General features: G+C 49.7%; 1 protein-coding gene across 5 annotated transcripts; it reads left to right on the forward strand.

Annotated features, from left to right (window-relative positions):
• The first annotated feature begins 1,038 nt into the window (after positions 1-1,038).
• On the forward strand, positions 1,039-15,504 carry LOC138761531 (zinc finger protein 271-like). 5 transcript variants are annotated; one of them, XM_069933820.1, is made up of 3 exons: positions 1,039-1,062; positions 5,557-5,624; positions 12,587-15,504. In XM_069933820.1, exon 3 carries the CDS (start codon positions 12,708-12,710, stop codon positions 14,538-14,540), a length of 1,833 nt encoding a protein of 610 aa, XP_069789921.1. In that variant the 5' UTR covers positions 1,039-1,062; positions 5,557-5,624; positions 12,587-12,707; the 3' UTR covers positions 14,541-15,504. The 5 variants fall into 5 exon arrangements, with proteins under 5 accessions (XP_069789921.1, XP_069789920.1, XP_069789919.1 ...); XM_069933819.1 differs by having other exon boundaries at positions 1,047-1,229; positions 12,397-15,504; XM_069933818.1 differs by having other exon boundaries at positions 1,047-1,229.
• Positions 15,505-22,640: the final 7,136 nt, after the last annotated feature.

A 22,640-nucleotide genomic window follows, 5' to 3' on the forward strand; every position in this document is an offset into this window, starting at 1 on the left:
TGGAACATGCCGTCTTCAAAACCTGCTGCTGGTTCACAGACACTTTCCAAAACCTGTAGGCTTTTGCTAAATTTGTTCTCTTAAAATTGACCGAAAAAATGGGAGAACGTCTAAGTCTGGGTGAAGTCCTTGCTCCTCTTGGGGCAGGTGCACATGCCAATATCATTCTTCCTGCCGACGGAGCATTGAATCGAGTTCATCGCTGTGGGGACGAGAGGGTGTGATCAGGGGATAAATCAATGCAGTCCTGCCCTGGGTTCCACGCGCGTGTTTAGACTGATGGAGGCTTTCGGAGAGCTAGCCAGCAGGTAATAACCGAGGCGGGGACGAGGACCCAGGAAGAAGTGTCCTCTTGCCAGGCGTTGCAAGCCGCAGAACCACAGCATCCGTCCGCTCCAGAACCCGGTGCTGAATTGACTTCGGGCCCCGACGAGCACCGGGAGCTTTGGTTCGATTTACGGTCACGTGACATCCACTCTCCCTTTTGTCACACGTTGATGGGGCACTTTCTTGGTCGCATGGATTTCTGGGTAACCATGAAAGGCTTTGAGAGTTTGTCTTTAAACAAAGCTGTTCCGGGGCCCATGTCTCCCAAATCAATCTCCCAGGGTCCGACTGCTACGAAGGTTGAATGCACAGAAAGATCCCATCAACAATGACGACAATGAACATTGTTTTTATGTTGATTGAGGAATAAATATCCCAGGATTATTTCCTAGCGCCTCCTCGGAACAGAGCAGGCAATATTTTGTGCGACATGAACTCTGTCCGTCTATTTGCATAAATTCGGTCCAGGTTCCCCCCGTTTTCTTTCTTTATTCCCGGACCCAATGAAACGCTTCGCTTCCTCGGGACATATTCCACTGGGAGAGGGCCAGGGAAGCCCCTGAACGCATGCGCCGGGATGGCCTGGGCGGGGCCGCTCCTCTGTTCGACAGCTCCCTCCCGGTCTGTTCCCATTTCATCACGTGACGACTTGCCCGGCCCAGGTGTATGCGCGCTGACGTCACAGGACCGGCGTGTGTCGTTTCTTCAGTAGCGGCTCGGTCCACGGAGGAGGAGGTGAGGCTTCCCGCGGGCGGAGCGGCCGGAGATCCCGTGTAGACGGTGCCCGGGAAGGAGGCCCGGTCCTTGGCGCCGGTGCTGCTAGGAGTTTGAGTGCGGCCTTGGGAAGGGGGATGAGCGGCACCCAGGTCCAGGCGGGGCTTCGTTCCCCCACAGTCGGACCGGTGAGGGGAAAGGAGGGAAGGGGAGAGGGGAAGGGGAGAGGGAGAGGGGAGGGTGAGAGGGGTGGAAAGGTAGCTACGGGGTGGGAAGGGGGTGGGGAAGAGGCTGAAAAGGGAGGGGTGTGGAAGGGAAGGTGTGTGAGGGCAGGGACTGTGCCTCCTGTCACACGGAGAGTGTGGGGGGGATCTGGAGAAACTCTGCGGTTCAGGCCCGAACCCTCATCGTGAATCGCTAGAGTTTTGCCTCCAAAAGCTTCAATAGTTAGAATAATTGACTCGGTCATAGGGTCTGCCTCTTCATCTCCGAGCTGCAGGAAGAAGCAGTTCCCCAACCTAGCAGCCCAGATTGTAATGTTCTGAGACCTTCTACCTGGTGGAAGTGGGTCAAAGATGCCGTTTCTCTTCCCCGACGGGAGCAGCTGAAAGATTCTGTGTGCAGGGTGGAAGGGTCCTCAATAATGTTGTGCATTCTGTGATAGAGGATATGGAGGGGTTTGGGAGATAAATTGGGGAGGTTTGTTAGAGCAGGTCACACACAAACACTTTAAAACACAGCAGTTTTGCCGAGTGCTCACAGACTCGTGATGGATTGCTATTTGCAAGAGGCAACAAGATAGAAACGTATAGCAGCAGCTTTGTCAGGAAAACAGTTTGCTGCTTGGAAGAGGATGTGATCTTTGCTCTCAGAGTGGGAGGGCGTGAGAGAGAGTAGTGATACGTAGTCCAGAGGACCCCAAAAACCAGCAACAATAGATATGCACCACAATACAGAATTACTTAAATAAGAGTAGTTTTTAATTATATTTCAACAAGAAAACAATTAAATTTTAACTTCTTACTTAACCTACTCAATCGCCCCTCTAATACTAAGCGCAGGTGTGTGTAATGTTTATATATACTTAGAAAAATTCTTTGGATCACAGTTCAATCTCTTGTACTGTGCCCAGAATTAGCATTAACAAAGTTTACCAGTCTTTGGTGCTGAACAGGCAAATAATTACCACTCCGGAGGATTCTTATTGGTCTTCAGAGATTGATTCCTTTTTGTTGCAGGACATCCGCACCTGATTCCTGTTTAATCAGTCTTGCAGACGAAACTTGCCCCCCTTGAGGGTTCTCCAGATGATCCTCTTCCTTTCATGTCATCTTTCAGACAGCCAGTCTTCTCCTTTGACCAGGCAGTCTTCCCAAAGTTTGCCAGCTTTGTCCTTCTGGAACTGATTTCTGTCTCCTTTCTCTCTGTTTCACACCCTCCCTCTCTGAGAGCAAAGCTGTTCTGGGGCCTCCCTGCAAAAATCCCATGCTGTCCCAGGAAAGCTGTATGCTGCAACTTTGTTGCTATTTTTGCAAAAAGTATTCTGCAAAAGTCCTGCAAATATTCCCTGTTTTAAAATGTTTGTGTGCAACTTGCTCTAACAATTCCTCCCAAAACACCATACAGGGTGGAAGGTGTGAGAAACAGAAGTACCTTCACAGAATTTGCTTGAGACAAAAATTGAGAACAAAGAACTTTTATTATACTATTACAACAATGCAAAGTTGGGTGCTTCCCCTTACCCTGGGAATACACACAGATACTGAGGCAGACCCAACTTTTATACATTTCATTTCAGTACAGAGATACCTTCCCCTTAACATTCTTCTGTCTCCTGGATTGGTTTAGCATTAGGTAATTCCGCCCACGTGGATTCTAACTTCTTATCAGTTTATGTGCCTTCCTGCAAACTTGTTAGCCAGGAAATATCATGTCTTTGTTCTTTACTCATTAATCAATCCCCAAGACTTGCTAAAGCTATTTACTTGCTATCCTGTTTTGAAGATCCTTATTTTATTATACTTTTATAACCCTTCCTAACCCTTCCTCCCATTCTAGCATCCCTTCACCCTGATTTAACCCATAATACTTCATCCTTAATTAGCACTTGCTTGACTCCTCACATTCCAGTATCCCTTCACCTTAAGTTAACCCATAATACTTCATCCTTAATTAGCACTTGCTTGACTCCTCACATTCCAGTATCCCTTCACCTTAAGTTAACCCATAATACTTCATCCTTAATTAGCACTTGCTTGACTCCTCACATTCCAGTATCCCTTACAAAGGGGTCCTCAATAAATTTCTGCAGTCTGTGACAAAGTATATAGAGGTGTTTGGGAGATAAATTTGGGAAGGTTTGTTCGAGCAGATCACACACAAACACTTTAAAACAGAATTTTTGCCAAGTGCTCACAGACTTGTGATGGACTGCTATTTGCAAGAGACAACAATGTAGCAACATGCTGGGCAGTTTTGTCTGGAAAACAGTTTGCTGCCTGGAAGAGGATGTGATCTTTCCAGGTAGAGGAAGAACAGCTTTGCTCTCAGAGTGGGAGGGAGTAAGAGAGAGGAGACAGACTTCGGTTCCAGCTTTGGAAGATGGCCTGGTCAAAGGAGAGGACTGGCTGTCTAGTGTTTCCATTGGAATAGGAGAAACAGAAAGGAACTCTTGTGCTGGTATGAAAGAAAGGTTATCATCTGGAGAACCCTGAAGGGGGCAAGTTTCATCAGCAAGATACTAAGGTGGCTGTTCTGGAACAAGAAAACTCTCTCTGAAAACCAAGCCTCTTATATTTTCACTTTATACATGTTTTTATATGTATGGTTATTGTGTGTTGCATTGAGAAAGGTATCAGATTCAGTGGGTTCACAGGGACGAATCTGGACACAATGGTTTGCAATCACATGTAGCTTTTATTATCACTTAATTTATAGGAGCGCATGGAAAACATTATGGGAATAAAACACGCACACAATTTATAAAGGAGCATGGGAAATGTTATGCGAATCAAACGTGCAATTTATAAAGGAGCATGGGAAACATGGGAATAAAATGCGCAATTTATAAAGGAGCATGGGAATAAAACACGCAATTTATCAAGGAGCATGTGAATAAAACGCAATTTATCAAGGAGCATGGGAAAATGCTACACAGAACACAATTTATAATTCACACAGGTGGTGCTGACATTTGCGCACTCTGGCAGGGGGTGATACCCACCTTTCCTGGACCCCTGATCGTTGGAAGGTGGCCCTGCTACAAACTGTACCCACAGGGGTATATACGCACTCTCGATCCCTGATCATCGGGATGTGCAATTCTGCTGAAAGTATCGATTTATAACAGGTTAAAATATAGCAATGTTTATATTTAATATAGCTCAGTTTCATTGCAGTGCACACCTTGTCCATAACCCAAAAAAGTGACATCCAGAGTGGTGTCTGGGGCTATCACCACAAGCAGCAGGAGAGAAATGTGCCCTGTCCTGGTGCTAAATAGAAGGTTATAGCCAATAGTGACTCAGTGATTTGAATAAGCCAATGGCAAAGTGCGCGCCAATTAGTGGTCAACCTTGACTACTTGATGGCATTAGTGGCCGGAGCCCTTGGCTGACGGGTGATGTGACTTCCAGACAGGGAGGGAACACCCCCAATACATACATTCCAGATTGGCGGGGAGGCCACATTTTCTCTCCACACGCACAAACCACAGTGTATATTGAGTGTGTGAGAGTATCTGTGTGTCTCGTGTATTGTGCAAGAGTGTGTGAGTGTATTTTGTGCATGTGTATGTGCACCATGCTCTGGTGAAATGCTGTTTTATCTGGTTGAATGTAAAGACAGATGATAATGAACTGAATTTGAATTACCATGTAGAGATAGAAGAACATCTTGCTTTTATAGCCATCTACCACACAATGCTAATGTGGTCATAGGAAACCTTGGATGCTTTTTTTACATGATAGAGGAATTAGGGGATATGGAGAGAAGGCAGGTAGGTCATAAATTAGATCAGCTATGATTGTATTGGATGGCAGAGCAGGCTCGATGGGCCATTTTTGGCCTACTCCTGTTCCTACTTCCTATGTTCCTATATTTGTTCCTAAGTCATACACCATGGACAGTGCTGGGACTCTTGAACTCCTGAGAGTTCCTGAAGGAGAACAGGGTGCATGCCAGAAGGGAGCTGACTGATGGCAGATAGTAAGGCAGTGCCAGGGAACAGCTTCCACCAGCGCGGGAGTCCAAAGCCAGTTTGACAGGCCATTGCACTGCAGGGTGGATACAATGCCGCTGGCCCTTCCAGCCCCATCCCCCTCACCCATGACCCCTGGGCATTTCTCCTGTTTTGTCTTGTCAACCTTGCTGTGATTCTCTGCGGGCAACAGGCATGCAAGTTGCCCCAGTACTGGCACTGGCAGAGTGCTTCCAGCTGCATGGGGGATTATGGGTTACAAAGGCGGCTATTGATCCAGCTGTGACCATCACTTTTTCTTTTTCTGTTGCTAACAGATATTGGAAGGTGGACAAGAAAATTGTAGCCGTTTGGTTCGGCTGACGTTGCCGGGATCCAAACCGTAGTAAGTAATTGGTGCAGTTGGTGCTGACACTAAGCACAAATTAGAAATATATCAAAAGCAGAAAACACTGGAACATTCAAGCAGCATTGAAGGCAGTGGTTCTCAACCTTTTTTCTTTCCACTCACATCTTTGGCTTGGCTTCGCGGACGAAGATTTATGGAGGGGGTAAAAGTCCACGTCAGCTGCAGGCTCGTTTGTGGCTGACAAGTCCGATGCGGGACAGGCAGACACGGTTGCAGCGGCTGCAGGGGAAAATTGGTTGGTTGGGGTTGGGGTTGGGTGTTGGGTTTTTCCTCCTTTGCCTTTTGTCAGTGAGGTGGGCTCTGCGGTCTTCAAAGGAGGTTGCTGCCCACCGAACTGTGAGGCGCCAAGATGCACAGTTTGAGGCGATATCAGCCCACTGGCGGTGGTCAATGTGGCAGGCACCAAGAGATTTTAGGCAGTCCATGTACCTTTTCTTTGGTGCACCTCTGTCACGGTGGCCAGTGGAGAGCTCGCCATATAACACGATCTTGGGAAGGCGATGGTCCTCCATTCTGAAGACGTGACCCATCCAGCACAGCTGGATCTTCAGCAGCGTGGACTCGATGCTGTCGACCTCTGCCATCTCGAGTACTTCGACGTTAGGGATGAAAGCGCTCCAATGGATGTTGAGGATGGAGCGGAGACAACGCTGGTGGAAGCGTTCTAGGAGCCGTAGGTAATGCCGGTAGAGGACCCATGATTCAGAGCCGAACAGGGGTGTGGGTATGACAACGGCTCTGTATACGCTTATCTTTGTGAGGTTTTTCAGTTGGTTGTTTTTCCAGACTCTTTTGTGTAGTCTTCCAAAGGCACTATTTGCCTTGGCGAGTCTGTTGTCTATCTCATTGTCGATCCTTGCATCTGATGAAATGGTGCAGCCGAGATAGGTAAACTGGTTGACCGTTTTGAGTTTTGTGTGCTCGATGGAGATGTGGGGGGGCTGGTAGTCATGGTGGGGAGCTGGCTGATGGAGGACCTCCTTTTTCTTCAGGCTGATTTCCAGGCCAAACATTTTGGCATTTTCCGCAAAGCAGGACGTCAAGCGCTGAAGAGCTGGCTCTGAATGGGCAACTAAAGCGGCATCGTCTGCAAAGAGTAGTTCACGGACAAGTTTCTCTTGTGTCTTGGTGTGAGCTTGTAGGCACCTCAGATTGAAGAGACTGCCATCCGTGCGGCACCGGATGCAAACAGCGTCTTCACTGTTGAGGTCTTTCATGGCTTGGTTCAGCATCATGCTGAAGAAGATTGAAAAGAGGGTTGGTGCGAGAATACAGCCTTGCTTCACGCCATTGTTAATGGAGAAGGGTTCAGAGAGCTCATTGCTGTATCTGACCCGACCTTGTTGGTTTTCGTGCAGTTGGATAATCATGTTGAGGAACTTTGGGGGGCATCCGATGCGCTCTAGTATTTGCCAAAGCCCTTTCCTGCTCACGGTGTCGAAGGCTTTGGTGAGGTCAACAAAGGTGATGTAGAGTCCTTTGTTTTGTTCTCTGCACTTTTCTTGGAGCTGTCTGAGGGCAAAGACCATGTCAGTAGTTCCTCTGTTTGCGCGAAAGCCTCACTGTGATTCTGGGAGAATATTCTCGGCGACACTAGGTCTGCCCTCATTGCACATGAACTCCTCAGACTTGACATCGACATAGCCGCTCTCAGTGAAGTCCGTCTGGCAGATGTAAGCAGCCTCCAAGAACGCGGCGTGGGCTACACACTCTACTGGTCTGGCAAGCCTTCGGATGAATGACGCCTATCTGGTGTAGGCTTCATGGTCAAGAACTTCATTGCCTCCAAACTCGAAAACCTTCCGACAGGCCACTCGGACCGAATCATGTCCATGCAACTCCCCCTTCAAAACAAGCGTTGCATCACCCTCATCAGTGTCTATGCTCCAACCCTCCAGGCGGAACCAGCAGAAAAGGACAAGTTCTACACTGACCTGCGCAACCTCATCCAACGCACCCCTACAGCCGACAAGGTTGTCATCCTTGGCGACTTCAACGCTAGCGTCAGCAAAGACTCAGAAACCTGGCCAGGAATCCTGGGCAAGCATGGCGTCGGCAAGTGCAACGACAATGGGCGCCTCCTGTTGGAGCTCTGCGCAGAACAGCGGCTTGTCATTACAAACACCCTTTTTCAGCAGAGGGACAGCCTTAAGACTACCTGGATGCATCCCCGATCCAAACACTGGCACCTCCTGGACCACATCCTGGTGCGAGAAAGTGACAAATGAGATGTGCTCCACACCAGGGTCATGCCCAGCGCGGAATGCCACACTGACCACCGGCTGGTTCGCTACCAGCTCAACCTTCACTTCAAGCCAAAGACCAGGAACAGTAAAGCCCCCAGAAAGAGGTTCAATGTTGGAAACCTGCAGTCAGACGAAGCGAGAGGAAGCTTCCAGGCAAACCTCAAAGCAAAGCTCGACGATGCAACCCGCCTCACGGACCCGTCCCCTGAAACCCTCTGGGATCAGTTGAAGACTACCATACTGCAATCCACTGAAGAGGTACTGGGCTTCTCCCCCAGGAAAAACAAGGACTGGTTCAACGAAAACAGCCAGGAAATCCAGGAGCTGCTGGCAAAGAAGCGAGCTGCCCACCAGGCTCACCTTACAAAGCCGTCCTGTCCAGAGAAGAAACAAGCCTTCCGTCGCGCATGCAGCCATCTTCAGCGCAAACTCCAGGAGATCCAAAATGAGTGGTGGACTAGCCTCGCCAAATGAACCCAGCTCAGCGCAGACATTGGCAACTTCAGGGGTTTCTACGAGGCTCTAAAGGCTGTGTACGGCCCCTCACCCCAAGTCCAAAGCCCGCTGCGCAGCTCAGACGGCAAAGTCCTCCTCAGCGACAAGATCTCCATCCTCAACCGATGGTCAGAACACTTCCAATCTCTTTTCAGTGCCAACCGCTCAGTCCAAGATTCCGCCCTGCTCCAGCTCCATCAACAGCCCCTAAGGCTAGAGCTGGATGAGGTCCTCACCCAGGATGAGACATATAAGGCAATCGAACAACTGAAAAGTGGCAAAGCAGCAGGTATGGATGGAATCCCCCCAGAGGTCTGGAAGGCTGGCGGCAAAACTCTGCATGCCAAACTGCATGAGTTTTTCAAGCTTTGTTGGGACCAAGGAAAACTGCCTCAGGACCTTCGTGATGCCACCATCATCACCCTGTACAAAAACAAAGGCGAGAAATCAGACTGCTCTCCATTGCAGGCAAAATCTTCGCTAGGATTCCACTCACATAGCACTTTAAGTAATGCCTTTCTTAATGTTTAACATAGAATTCAGTCATGCCTATGCTCTGTTGTGGATGTCAAATGTGGGAACCAAGGGTGACTTCCACCCTCTCCAATGGCCACATCTGTGCCAGGTGCACTGGAATGCAACTCCTTAAAGACCGAGTTGGGGAACTGGAACTGCAGCTTGAAGACCAGCGGTTTGTTTGAGAGAGTATGGAGATGGTTGACAGGACCTTCACCCTCCTCAGTTGTCACTGGGTGCACCGAGATGGAGTTGCAGCTTGATGACCTGCGGTTTGTTCAAGAGAGTCTGGATGTGGTTGATAGGACATACATGGAGGTAGTTACCCCTAAAGATGTCGGGTAAGTGGGCAACTGCCAGGGGAGGGAAGAAAAACACCAGGAAAGTAGAGAGAAACCCTGTGGCTCTTCCTCTCAGCAAGAGGTGATTTGGATGCTGTTGGGGAGGATGGCCACAGTGAGCACTGAGCCTGGTGCTGAGGTGCAGAACGGAAGGAAGAGGAAGGCAGTGGTCATAGGGGACTCCATTGTCTGGGGTACAGACAAGGGATCTGTGAGCCTGATGGATAGACCTGTATGGTATGTTCCCTCCCAGGGGTGAGATATCTCAAATCGGTGTCAAGTATTCTGAGAGAAGAGGGAGAGCAGCCACAGTACATGTGGGTTCCAATGACATAGAGAAAAAAGGGAGGAGGTTCTGAAGGGGCATTACAGTGAGTTAGGATGGAAGCTAAGAGGCAGGACCCCCAGGGTAGTGATCTCGAGATTGCTACCTGTACCGAGTGCAAGTGGGGGCAAGAATGGAAAGATCAGACGGATGAATGTCTGGCTGAAGGGCTGGGGCAGAAGGCAGGGGTTCAGATTCTTAGACCATTGGGATCTCTTCTGGGGGCGGCATGACCTATACAAGAAGGATGGGTTACACCTGAACCCAAAAGGGGCAAATATCCTGGCAGGCAGGTTTAATAGAGCTGTGGGTATGGTTTAAATTAATTTGGTGGGGGGTGGGAACCTGAGTGATCGGGCAATGGACAGGAAAAGTTCAGATAGGTAGAGAAATTCAAAGGCAGAAGGAGCAGAAAGGAATTGGAGAGTCTGGCCAAGTGCATCAGGTTACAAGCAGTGAGGAATATCACATGAAAGGGATTATCCATGAACACATGGATTATAAGAAATGGAATGGATGAATTTGAGGCTCAACTGCATATTTGAAGGTGTGATATCATAGGGATAACGGAGACATGGCTGCAGGAGGGCCAGGGTTGGGAAATTAATATTCCAGGGTATATTCCCTATCAAAAGGACAGACAGGTGGGTAGAGGGGGTGGGGTAGCTTTGATGATGAGGAATGATTTTCACTCCCTCGAAAGGAGCGACATAAAAGCAGGTAGAGACGGTTTGGATAGAGTTGAGGAATTGCAAGGACAAGAGGACTGTAATGGGAATCATACACAGGCCTGCAAACAGTAGCTCGGATATAGGAGGCAATAAATGAGGAGTTAAGATTGGCATGTCAGAATGGTAATGATACAGATGTTATGGGAGATTTCAACTTGTCGGAAGACTGGGAAAGTCTAGCTGGTCCAGGACTGCAAGAAAGTGAGTTTATAGAACGCCTCTGGTCTGGGATACATTCTTAGAGCAGCTTATGATGGACCCCACCAGCAGGAAGCCTATTCTGGGTTTGGTGTTGTGTAATGATGTGGATTTGATAAAGGGGCCTTCCTAATGACGGAGCCATTAGGAAATAGTGACCATAATATGGGGAGTTTTAATTTGCAATTCGAAAGGGAGAAGGAAAAAAAGTTGGAAGTACCAGTACTACAGATGAATAAAGGGGATTATGCAGTCAGGAGGAAGGAGCTTTCCAAAATAAAATGGAAGGATCCCCTGGCTGGGAGTACAGTGGAACAAAAATGGCAGGGATTTCTGGGCTCTTTTCAGAAGGTACACGACCAGTTCATTCCAAAAAGGCGAGCAAAGGGGATCTGTGGGTGGCAAAGGAAGTTAAGAACAGTATCAGAGAGCATAGATAGAAAATTGGTTGACAGACAGGAAACAAGGAGTTTGGGTTAACGGGATGGCAGAATGTGACAAGTGGGGTCCCCCAGGGCTTGGTGCTCAGTCCTCAGTTGCTTAATATAAATATTAATGATTTAGATAAGGGGGTTATAAATAACATTAACAAATTTGCAGATGACACATGTAAGGAGGATGTCAGGAAAATGCAGGGGGACTTGGACAGTTTGGGTGAGTGGGCGGATGCATGGAAGATGCAGTTTAATGTGGATAAATGTGAGGTTATCCACTTTGGTGGCTGGAACAGGAAGGCAGATTATTTTTTAAATGGAGCCAAGTTAGGGGGTGGGGAAGTGCAATGTGAACTAGATGAAAAAGCAAATGGCATGTTGGCCTTCATAAAAAGGGGAATAGAGTATAGGAGTAGAGATATCCATCTGCTGTTGTACGGGGCCCTGGTGAGACTTGCTATTGAGGGACTGCAGTGTAGATTCACAAGGTTAGTTCCCGGGATGGTGGGATTGACATGCAGAAAGGTTGTATAAGTTGGAATTTAGAAGAATTAAGGGAGATATGATTATGAAGGAATTGGACATGATAGAAACTGATTACATGTTCCAGATGTTGGGAGGGAGGGGGGGACTAGGACTTGAGGCCATAGTTTAACAATACAGAGAAGGCCTTTAGGAAAGAGATGAGAAATAATTTTTACCCAGAGAGTTGTTGGTCTATGGATGGTTTGCCACAGAGGGTGGTAGAGTTGGGTTCTCTGGATAAGTTCAGGAGGGAGTTAGTCAAGGTTCTTGTGGACAGGGGAATTTAGGATGATGGGGAGAAGGCAGGGACAGGGTACTGATATTGGAAGATCAGCCATGATCTAAATGAATGGCCTACTCAAGCACCTATTATCTATTGTCTGTGTACTCTCCCCATTCTTTGCCTGTCCCCACCACATTATCTGGCCTGTGATCCTACTCAGCTCTCGGATGTGGCACCAGCAGCATCTTTGCGAAGGAACCCTCTTTCCCATCCCTCCCCCCCACCATTGGTATTTGGGGCGTATAGTTGTGAGTGAACATGATTGACACGTGGACATTGTCTTGTGGGGAGATAACAATTGAGATACAGGTCTATAACACAACTGTTGGTGGGTCGGGTAGTTCCGATTGGTTCAAAGCTGCATATTCCCTTTGGAATCACAGTGGAAAGTTGACGTAGGGATACAGTTTCACTGCGCGCTATCGAGTCACTTTGGACAGAACAGTTTCTGGACCATTAAGGATTCTGGGTGATAATGCGGTCATTGTCCACAGAAACAAAATCTACCTTGATCTTTCTGCTTAAAAATGTGAAATAATTCCTGCTATCTCTGTCATCCTCGCGTGTTTACTAAAACCCCATATTGACAGCAAGTCCTGGGTTTGTAATCTGTTCCTTGCTCTCTAATGTTTACTGCCTCTTATTTTGTTTCAGGAAATATATCACGCTTGTTTCTCTGTGCTAAATTTCACCAACGTATCGACCTGTCCGTGGTGATCCTCCTCACAGTTCAGGACACGTCCACGGCTTGTGTTGCTAGTCATGGCTCCCAGGGGTGTCATCCTGGAACACTGGCTGCAGAGAATGCCTTGCTCCCTCTCACTCCACCATCTTCTCTTCACAGGGTGAGGAAAGCGGTGCGTTTCCAGGCAAGAAGCTTCACACAACAGCATGTTATTTTTCTGACACCCCGACTGGATTCCTCGGGATGTAGTATCAGTCAGATTTCTCAGTGGATTAGGAGCATGGTAATCACCACTCAGAGAAACTGTGGAGTGCGTGAACAGGACTCCAGACGATTGGCCGACATGGAGGGTGAGGTGACCAGTGATATGGCAGATAAGACACTCCAGGGTGAGGAGATATTTCCTTTGGATTTGCTGGAAACACATCAATGCGCTCACCCTGGGCAGAAACCTTTCCTCTGTTTCGAGTGTGGGGATGGATTCACCAGCTCTGATGTCCTGCTGCAACACCAGTGTGTCCCCACTACAGGGAGCCCATTCCCCTGCTCTGATTGTGGGAAGGGCTTTCAAACCTCCAAGGAGCTGGAGGAGCACGGATGTGTTCCCTCTGGTGAGAATCCGTTCACCTGCCATGTGTGTGTGAAGGGGTTCACCCAATCCTCTAGCCTCCTACATCACCAGAACCTTCAATCCGGGGAGAGAGCCTTTAAATGCTGTGTGTGCAGGAAAGGGTTCTCTAAGCCCTCCCAACTGGAAGCACACCAGAGGGTTCACACTGGAGAGAAACTGTTCAACTGCTCCCTGTGTGGGAAGGGGTTTTCTCGATCCTCCGACCTGCTAAAACACCAGAGAATTCACACCGGGGAGAGACCGTTCATCTGTTCCCTGTGTGGGAAGAACTTCGCACACTCCTCCGACATGCTACAACACCAGAGAATTCACACGGGGGAGAGACCGTTCATCTGTCCCCTGTGTGGGAAGGGATTCTCTAACTCCTCCAACCTGCTACAACATGAGAGAGTTCACACTGGGGAGAAACCGTTCACCTGTCCTCTGTGCGGGAAACGGTTCTCTCAGTCCTTCAACTTGCAACAACATCAGAGAATTCACACTGGGGAGAAACCCTTCACCTGTCCCCTGTGCGGGAAAGGGTTCACTCGGTCCACCAGCCTGCGGGCACACCAGCTGGTTCACAGTGGGGAGAAACCCTTCACCTGCCCCCTGTGCGGGAAGGGGTTCCCTAGGTCCGCGAATCTGCAGACACACCAGCTGGTTCACACCAGGGAGAAACCGTTCACCTGCTCCCTGTGTGGGAAGGGGTTCTCTCAGTCCTCCAACCTATTACAACATCAGAGAATTCACACTGGGGAGAAACCGTTCATCTGCTCTCTGTGTGGGAAGCGATTCTATCTGTCCTCCAATCTGCAGGTGCACCAGCGGCTTCACACCGGAGAGAAACCATTCACCTGTTCCCTATGTGGGAAAGGGTTCCCTCGGTTCACCAACCTGCAGAGACACCAACGGGTTCACACTGGGGAGAAACCCTTCACCTGTCCCCTGTGTGGGAAGGGATTCTCTCAGTCCTCCAACCTGCAGGCACACCAACGTGTTCACACTGGGGAGAAACCCTTCATCTGCCCCCTGTGCGGGAAGGGGTTCTCTCAGTTCTCCAACCTGCAGGCACATCACAGTGTTCACACCGGGGAGAAACCTTTCATTTGTTCCATGTGTGGAAAGGGGTTCTCTCGGCCCTACAGCCTGCGGGCACACCAGCGGGGTCACACTGGGGAGAAGCCATACACCTGCTCTCTGTGTGGGAAGGGGTTCCCTCTGTTCTCCAGCCTGCGGACACACCAGCGAGTTCACACTGGGGAGAAACCGTTCACCTGTTCCCTCTGTGGGAAGGGGTTCCTTTGGCAGTCTGGCTTGCAGGCACACCAGCAAGTTCACTCCGGGGAGAAAACATTCAGCTGCTCCCAATGTGGAATCAAGTTCACTCGTTCCAGCAGCCTGCGGAGGCACCAGAGAGTTCACACCGGGGAGAGACCGTTGTCTCCCAACAAGTGCGGAAAGGAATTCACCGATTCCCCCTCTCTGCAGGGCCACTGTTAAATTTGCACTGGGGAGAGACTGTTCACCTCCCTGTGTGGAGAGGAGTTCATTAAGCTTGCGGGTCTGTGGTTGGGCTTTGATGTCAAGATCATAAGGCAGATAGAAGACATCAGTGTCGTTAACTGCTGGACGGGACTTCGCTTTGCAAGTAGCCTTTGGTGTTTCCAATTGTTTGTTTGAAACTGCGCAGCAACCTGTGGATTTTGAGATAATTAGGGAAGGACACACAGCATCCATAAAAAGGCATGGGCAGGTGACATTCTCCAGGAGTTACAAAAATGAGAGAACCTGAATAAAAAGGTGAAAGGAAAGGGTTTAAATGTGAGCACCAATTTAAGACGGATAACAGAAACGAGGAGTGATATTGATGCCGTCTGGTTGGAGAAATCCGGGGCGGTGTCGTAATGGGCTGGGGAAAGTCATCAGGATATTCAGTAGCCACCGGAAGTGAAAGGCAGTCGGCGTTGGGTCGTGGGCCCTTCGTCAGGAAAGTGGAGAAGCGTCTGCAGGAAAGGAGGGAGGGGCAGGGAGAGCAACAAAGGGTCGGTGGTCGGAGATGGATACAGGTGGGGGGAGAAGAAGGTGAGAAGTGACGGGGAGAGGGCAGAGGGTTTCTCTCAGGCAGGGAAGGGGTGGGGAGCTGGAGGAGAGGAGACCCACGAAAAGCGGGTGAACGGGTGTGGTTGGAGACTGCGGAGACGGAATGCAAGGTGTCCCTCCAGTTTACGGAAGGCGTCAACGATTGGGGTCCAGATTGCTGTTCCGATGGGGATTTTCTTTGCAGTTCCAGCCCTCCGTGTGTTTGTATAATCCCCATCCATACCTGTACATCGGATTTTTCATCTAACCTTCATCAGATCTCCTGGATCACTTCCCCTTGGTACTTGCTGGGCTGTCTGGTACGGACGAAGCCTTTCTGACTAGTACCATGATAGACATGAAATAAAAATGCCTTTGACTGGAAGATTTTGCCCTCATTCATGACTTTTGAAGCACCTTTTAGGTGATGTTATCTCCAGAACCAACCATGTCACTGCCTGAAACTCCTTTAAAACACCTCGACCTGTGTGTGCCACTGTAATGCTGTTATTTTGTTCTGCAGAATGGATGGTTTAAAAAAAAAAGCTGCTTCTGACATTTTCTGTTGACCATTTAGCAAAATGTAACAATGTTTAACAACTTATAATATCATTAACAATGTTTAATATCGTTTAATAAACTTTGGAAAACTAAACTTACCTTTACCACAAATTGGTTTTAATGAGTCAGAGACGACCAGATTCTTTCATCATCCAAGTGACCATAATGGAAAGAAGTCACTATAATTTAACTCAGTTGGAATTTGGATTGGATCGATTGGGCTCTCGAGCATTTTGAACTCATGAAAACACAATTGTCAACAGCAGCATCAAGCCCATTGGAAGTGGTAAACCTTACTTAGGGATTCCTTCTGTGTTTGTGTTGCAAGTTTGAAAACCAGTTTTTGGTTTTGGAGTTATGCAAACTTGGTGCCTAAGAATGGCGGTCGGCTGTTTGGATAAGGATAAAAAACCAGATGCTACTGAAGCTGTTGTCCCTGAGGAGCAATATATCGAGGAGATGGAGGCCACGGAACGTAGAGAAGAATTGCATCGGTGGCACTAAGATACAAGTGAAGCCAAAGCTGTTCTCTTCACAAGACTGAAAGAGGTAAAGAGAAACAGAAAAGGTCTTGGCTGCTGGGAATACAAACCCTGCAAAAAAAAGCCAACAGAATCTAAGAGCAGCCACTTGGAAATGTCTGAGCATGTGTCACAAAATAATGATGTGGAGGATGGGCAATAAAAATTGGAAACAAAGTCAGATATTAAGGCAACATCTGACATACAGGATGAATTGCGACCAGAAGACAGCATGTCTAATTAGATTTATTATCACGTGTAACCCTGAGATTCCTTTTTCCTGTGGGCCAGGCAGAATTACCACTAACGGATAGGCAGCCATTTTATTGGCCCCTAACTTCCATCCGCAGAACCTGGTGCCAGGACGTCTCTACCTCGCTGAGGACCGGGATGGCATGCCATTCCACTTTATACGCCCCAGTCCCAACATACAGAAGGCACATCTGTTTCATCAGGTGTGGAATTGGCACTGAGGTGACTCGTAAAAACCTCTTCGCCACTCCAGGTTCCAGGTGATTTCGTCTGCTGGGATAGTGCGAGTTTCCTGAAGGAAGCTCACCGGATACTTCCCCTCTCTAAGAAACGGAGTCGTTCTGGAGCCTGCAATGAGCTCTTCTACTGCCGTTAACATTAAGATTTGCTACTGTTAAACACAGCAAAAGCACGTTACTTGAACTCGGGCCCAATCTGCCCCCTTGTCAGATGACAGGGCAACTCTACACCTTACGCTGCCGAATCAGGGAATCTAGGAAATTCTTCATCCAGCACCGCTCATTCCCATGAACTGCCCCCTTCCCCTTCTGTTTAGGAGGTCCCGCAGCGACACCATAACCCCGGCCAGCAGGCTGCAATCAACTTCGCCATGTTGATGGCGCCAAACGTGTCGATAAGGAAATGTGCAGAAAATCCAAGAAGAGGGAGAGAGTTCTCTGTTGATTGAAGAGGACGTCCATCGACTGGTTTCTTGGCAACATTCCAACACCTCCTGAAATCCCAAGGGTGATGCCGAGACTATTAGGCTTTCCAAATACTGTCGTTATCCAATCACTAAGGTTAACAAACAGGAACGGGCAGGGGAGTCGACCAATTTGAGATGTTCATGAGAAAATTAGGCAAAAAGCTGATGTTTTGCAGTGGAGGATGTCCACCCAGGCAGGCTGCCAGCCAATTACTCGATCCTCCTCATTGGAACAGCAGGGTTAAATTCCCAGAGCAGCAAACTCTTCTTTATATGAAAAGTCTTCAGAGTCCTCCCACAACACCAACACAAATCCTCCTTCAGTTTCAGAGCCTTTTACCACAGAAGCTATTCTTGATCTTCCAAATTCCTTCCCAGCGATGCAACCAGGCTTTGCTTTGTGTCTGACCCTGGGCGTGTGATGGGACAGTGCGGAGGGAGTTTCACTCTATGTCTGACCCTGAGAGTGTGTGATGGGACGGTGCAGAGGGAGTTTCACTCTGTGTCTGACGCCTTTTTAATAACCTTTCTATTTATTTATTTGTAAGACATGGTTTTTTTCATCAAAGACAAACAGGTAAGTTATGACTACATTTTCAGTCCAACTGTGCACATTGCATCACATCAAATTAAAATATGATAATTCTTGTCCATAATACCGTCGAGCCCTTGGCATTTTACCATTGCCATAAACCCTCCAAAGTGCATGTAAGCACTGAGTGCTCCTCCAAAAACACTGGGGAATGAAGGTACCCTCAGAAGAGGGATAAGCAGTCACCCTGAGCTGAAACCTTGACTGCCCATTGTCTGGACCTATGAATGCCCATCTTGGCCAGGCCCAGCACCAGACCAATGAGGATATCCCTCAGCTGACCATCCCTCCTCTGCACTGGGTGCCCAAATATCAGGTGTGTGGGGCTGAAATGAGGCGAAAACTTTAGGAGCAACCCCTTTCAGTATATGAACAGGGGCTGCAACCCTGCACACTCCATATCTATATATGTGAAACACTGTCTCATCCAAGCCACAGGAAGGACAGGCATCTGGATTCCATAAATCGACTCAAAAACCGATGTCAAACTACAGCTTTATGTAACACCCTCCACCCCAAGTCCTCAATGTAAAACTGTATATAAACCCCTCCAGTGGGGACCCTCCTCACTGCCAATGGGATAGCCATGGTTTATCTGGCTGGCAGACAAGTGCAAGGAGGAAGTTGATGGTGTGTAGAAGTCAATACATATCCCGCCTCCCCACATCCCAGAACGACACAAAGGGAATCTCCTCGAGACAATTTGTGGTGTGAGACCGGTTCCACATCAAATGAGGAGGAACAAGACAGACCTCTGATCAAGAAGGTGCATCTGCTGCACGCCAACCCCACATATGCCTACGTAGCATACCCTGATGGCAGAGGACACCGTCACTATCAGACACCTGGCACCCAGCGGAACTGAGGATCTGATGCCTCAAACAGGCCAGGAACCACCAAGTACCCAATCCAGGGTTCTGGACAATGCGGCTTGGGAAGTGGACTCGCAGGAGGAGCACTGAATTGAGTTAATCGCTGTGGGGTCGAGAGGGTGTGACCAGGGGATAAATCAATGCAGTCCTGCCCCGGGTTTCACACGTGACGGAGGCTCCCAGAGAGCTGGGCAGCGAGTTATTATCAACACCAAGGCTGAGACGAGGACCCAGAAAGAAGTGTCCTCTAGCCGGGCGTTGCAAGCTGCAGAACCACAGTATCCGTCTGCTTCAGAACCTGATGCTGAATTGACTTCGGACCCTGACGAACACCGGGAGTTTTGGCACAGTTTATGGTCACGTGACATCATTTCCCGTGTGCCTCTGCTCTCCCTTCTGTCACATATTGATAGGGCACTTTCTTGTTCGCAGGGATTTCTGGGTAACTGATTGCCATGAAAGGCATTGAGAGATTGTTTTTAAACAAAGCTGTTCCCAGGCCGTAACTCTGTGGTGCACTGTTAGCCAGAATCAGACACACACAAAGATAAATACTGTACAACAGGCTTTAATCCACAAAGACTTCAACAGAGCCAGGCTGGCTGTGGCTGCAGCAACTCTGAGTGGCCTCGGTCTGTGGGTGATGTGGGGAGATTAACACCCGACCGGGTGGGGCTTGATCCATTCAGGCCAACTGATTGACAGCCGACCAGGTGTTGTCCTGCACCCTTACACTCCTGCAGGTACAGAGGTTGCCCCCTGCAGTAAGCCGGTGGTGTACCATCACATTCACACACTTCTTTAAAATTGGCCCGGAGGGGAGAAGGGTATTAACAAGGAATTGCTCCCACTATGTACATACAATATTTACAGGTTGAGATGATTCGGTGGCCACCGGGGTCTCTGTGACCATTGTAGGACTGGCTCCTGGTCACTGGTCAGAGGGGAAGTGGGGGTGGGGGGGGGGCTGGCAGCAGGGCTGGTGTGGGGTGGCCAGGGGGATGGAGTCAACGTATATGAGTCATATTGTATGGGTGGGGGGGTTCGTCTCTTAAGGCTGAAGCGGGCCCCTGGTGGTCAAGCAGGCACTGCATGCCCATAGCTGCCTGGGGACGGGGATGTATGCCCAGTCAGCATCGTCCTGGGTTGGAAAGTAGTGTGGTGTGGTGGGTGCCCCTGCTGGTGCCAGGTCCCTTGTTGAGACGGTGTCCTCCCTGCCACTGCCGAACCTCAAGTAAACGTAGTTATGGTTTGCATGAAGGAGGAAAACCTGCTCTACCAGGGCTTCGGCCTTGTGTGTCCATGCATGCTTACGCAGAAGCACCGATCCCGGGGACATGAGCCATGCTGGGAGTGACATTCCAATCACTGACCTCCTGGGGAATGAAAACAGGTGCTTGTGAAGGGTGTTATTGGTAACCATGCACAGCAGTGACTGAATGACATGGAGCGCCTCGGGCAGGGCGTCATGCCAGTACTCAACAGTGCACCCTTTTGACCTGAGAGCCAGGAGGACTGCCTTCCAGACCACCCCATTCTCGCGTTCCACTTGTCTGTTGCCTCTCAGATTATAGCTTGTCATGCGACTGGTCGTGATGCCCCTCACCGTCGGTACTGGCGGAGCTCGTCACTCATGAAACTAGACCCCCGGTCACTGTGGATGAAGGTGGGGTAGCCAAACATGGTGAAATCTGCCCCAAGACACTGATGACTGTGGCTGTAGAGGTGTCTGAACAAGGGATGGCAAAAGGGAAGTGGAATACTCATCCACTACCGTGAGGAAGTAGAATTTCATTTCGTGGAAGGCAGGGGCCCTTTGAAGTCCATGTCAAGACACTCAAAAGACCGAGTAGCCTTTACAACGTGGGCTTGGAGGGGGCAGAAGAAGCAGGGTTTACACTCCGCACAGACCCGACATGCCTCGGTCATGTCGCTAACATCCCTGATGGTGTACGGTAGATTTCAGGACTTAACAAAATGGTACAACTGGGTGACGCCCAAATGGCAGAGGGACTCATGCAATTTCTGCGACCTGTCTTCATGAATAGATGCACACGTGTGAGAAAGGGCATTGGGGGAGTCGTTAAACTTCCCAGGGTGGTACTGGATGTCATAGCTGTAGGTTGCCAGCTCGACTCTCCAGCGCAGGATCTTGTGGGTAGTGTCAAATATGAACGAAATGGCCCACTGGTCTGTGAAGAGCATGAATCTCCTGCTGGCCAGGTAGTGGTGCCAGTGCCGGACCGCTTCCACAATCGCCTGGGCCTCCTTTTCAATGGTGGAGTGCCCTAGCTCGGAGCTGTAGAGGGACCTGGAGAAGAAGGAGACAGGGCGCTCCCCCCCCCCTTGGTTGAGGGTAGCAGCAAGGGCCTCCTCGGAGGCATCGCTCTTCACTTGGAATGGGGTGTCCTCGTCCACAGCCTGCATCATGGCATCTGCGATGTCTTGCCTGATGTGGGTGAGGGCTGCCTGCGCCTCAGATAGGAGCGTCGGTAGGGCGGCCTAGTCATTGCCCATGTTGACCACGTCATTGGGGGCCCTCCATGTCAGGCCCTGCCTGGCCCAAGATGGCGGAGGCATGTGGCGGGCTGTTGCGTGGCTGGCCTCCTTCCCCAGCCGTGTCCGCTGCACTGGGGGAAGTGACATTATCACGGCCAGCAGCAGTGATGTTGTTACATCAGCCGGAAGTGACATCACTGTAGTTCTCAGTGTGTGGTGCCAGTGAGGTGGGGCTTGGTGCAGATGCTTGGGGCACACGCTGTGACCGTCGCTGGTGGGGCCTGATGTTACGCGGTCAAAGTTGGGGAGGGGGGAAGTCGTCGTGGGGACAATGGCGCCGCTCGGCATGCGCACGTGGGGTGGGTCCATGGGTGAAGTGGGGAGATTATAGAGGGCCACTGAGCTGCCATCAGGTTTAGAGAGGCACACTTTTGCAAAGTGGCCTTTCTTGCAACATCGGGAACAATACTGGTTCCTAGCTGGGCAGTTTTGGCGCGATCGTCGATCTGACCCACACCAGGACTCACAGTACTTACAGGGGTGCCGGGCACCTGCCGCAGCAATGTTCTCCTCCCCAGCTTAGCCTGGGGCTGCTGCTGCAGTGTGAGAGGGCCATGAGGGAGCCTGGGGGAACCTGGAATTGAAGGCTTTGACGTGCAGGGTTGCTGCTTCCAGGGTTTGGTCAACTTCCACAGTCCTGGTGAGGGCATAGATGTTGTCTTTCAGCAGCTTCTGCCAGATGGCGCTCGAGCATATCCCTCAGACGAAGGCATCCTGGATCAGTCTCTGCCTCAGCCATCTCCTGGGGTTGCTGGGCTCAGGTGTTGAGGAGGTACCTTGCACAGACCACATTCATGGTGGGGCTTGTACAATTTCTCAAGAGTGTCCATTGCGCTCTTGTACGTGCAGCAGTCTTTAGGTAACCTAGAAGGCACGGGGACCCAGCTTTGACCAGAGTAGGACCAACCTCTTCTGATCGAAGTCCAGGATGTCGCCCTCATGTGCCTTGATGATTGCTTCGACCACGTGCTACTAGATCTCGAAGCGTCTCTGGGCTTCCGGGTGGCTTGGGTCGACCTCAAGGCTCCCTGTGCACAGGAGTTTTTCCATAGCCGCTGTGGGAAAATTTTGTGGATTAAATTCTATTGCACTGTTAGCCAGAATCAGACACACACAAAGATAAAGACTGTACAACAGGCTTTAATCCACAAAGACTTCCACAGAGCCAGGATGGCTGTGGGTGCAGCAACTCTAAGTGAGGACTCGGGATGCCTGCACAGGCTTATTGCGCAGAGGGTGATTGACACCCGACCGGGTGGGGCTTGATCCATTCAGGCCAACTGATTGACAGCCGGTCAGGTGTTGTCCCGTCCCCTTACACTCCTGCAGGTACAGAGGTTGCCCCCTGCCGTAGGCCGGTGGTGTACCATCACAGTCTCCCAAATCAATCTCCCAGGGTCCGACTGCTACGATGGACCAATGCACAGAAAGATCCCATCAACGATGACGACAACGAAC

This window comes from Narcine bancroftii, chromosome 4, assembly GCF_036971445.1.
Source record: "Narcine bancroftii isolate sNarBan1 chromosome 4, sNarBan1.hap1, whole genome shotgun sequence".
Classification (NCBI taxonomy): Eukaryota; Metazoa; Chordata; class Chondrichthyes; order Torpediniformes; family Narcinidae; genus Narcine; species Narcine bancroftii.

Coding starts and splice junctions, on each gene's coding strand:
- LOC138761531 (XM_069933820.1), top strand. CDS start 12,708: ATGGTAATCACCACTCAGAGAAACTGTGGAGTGCGTGAACAGGACTCC.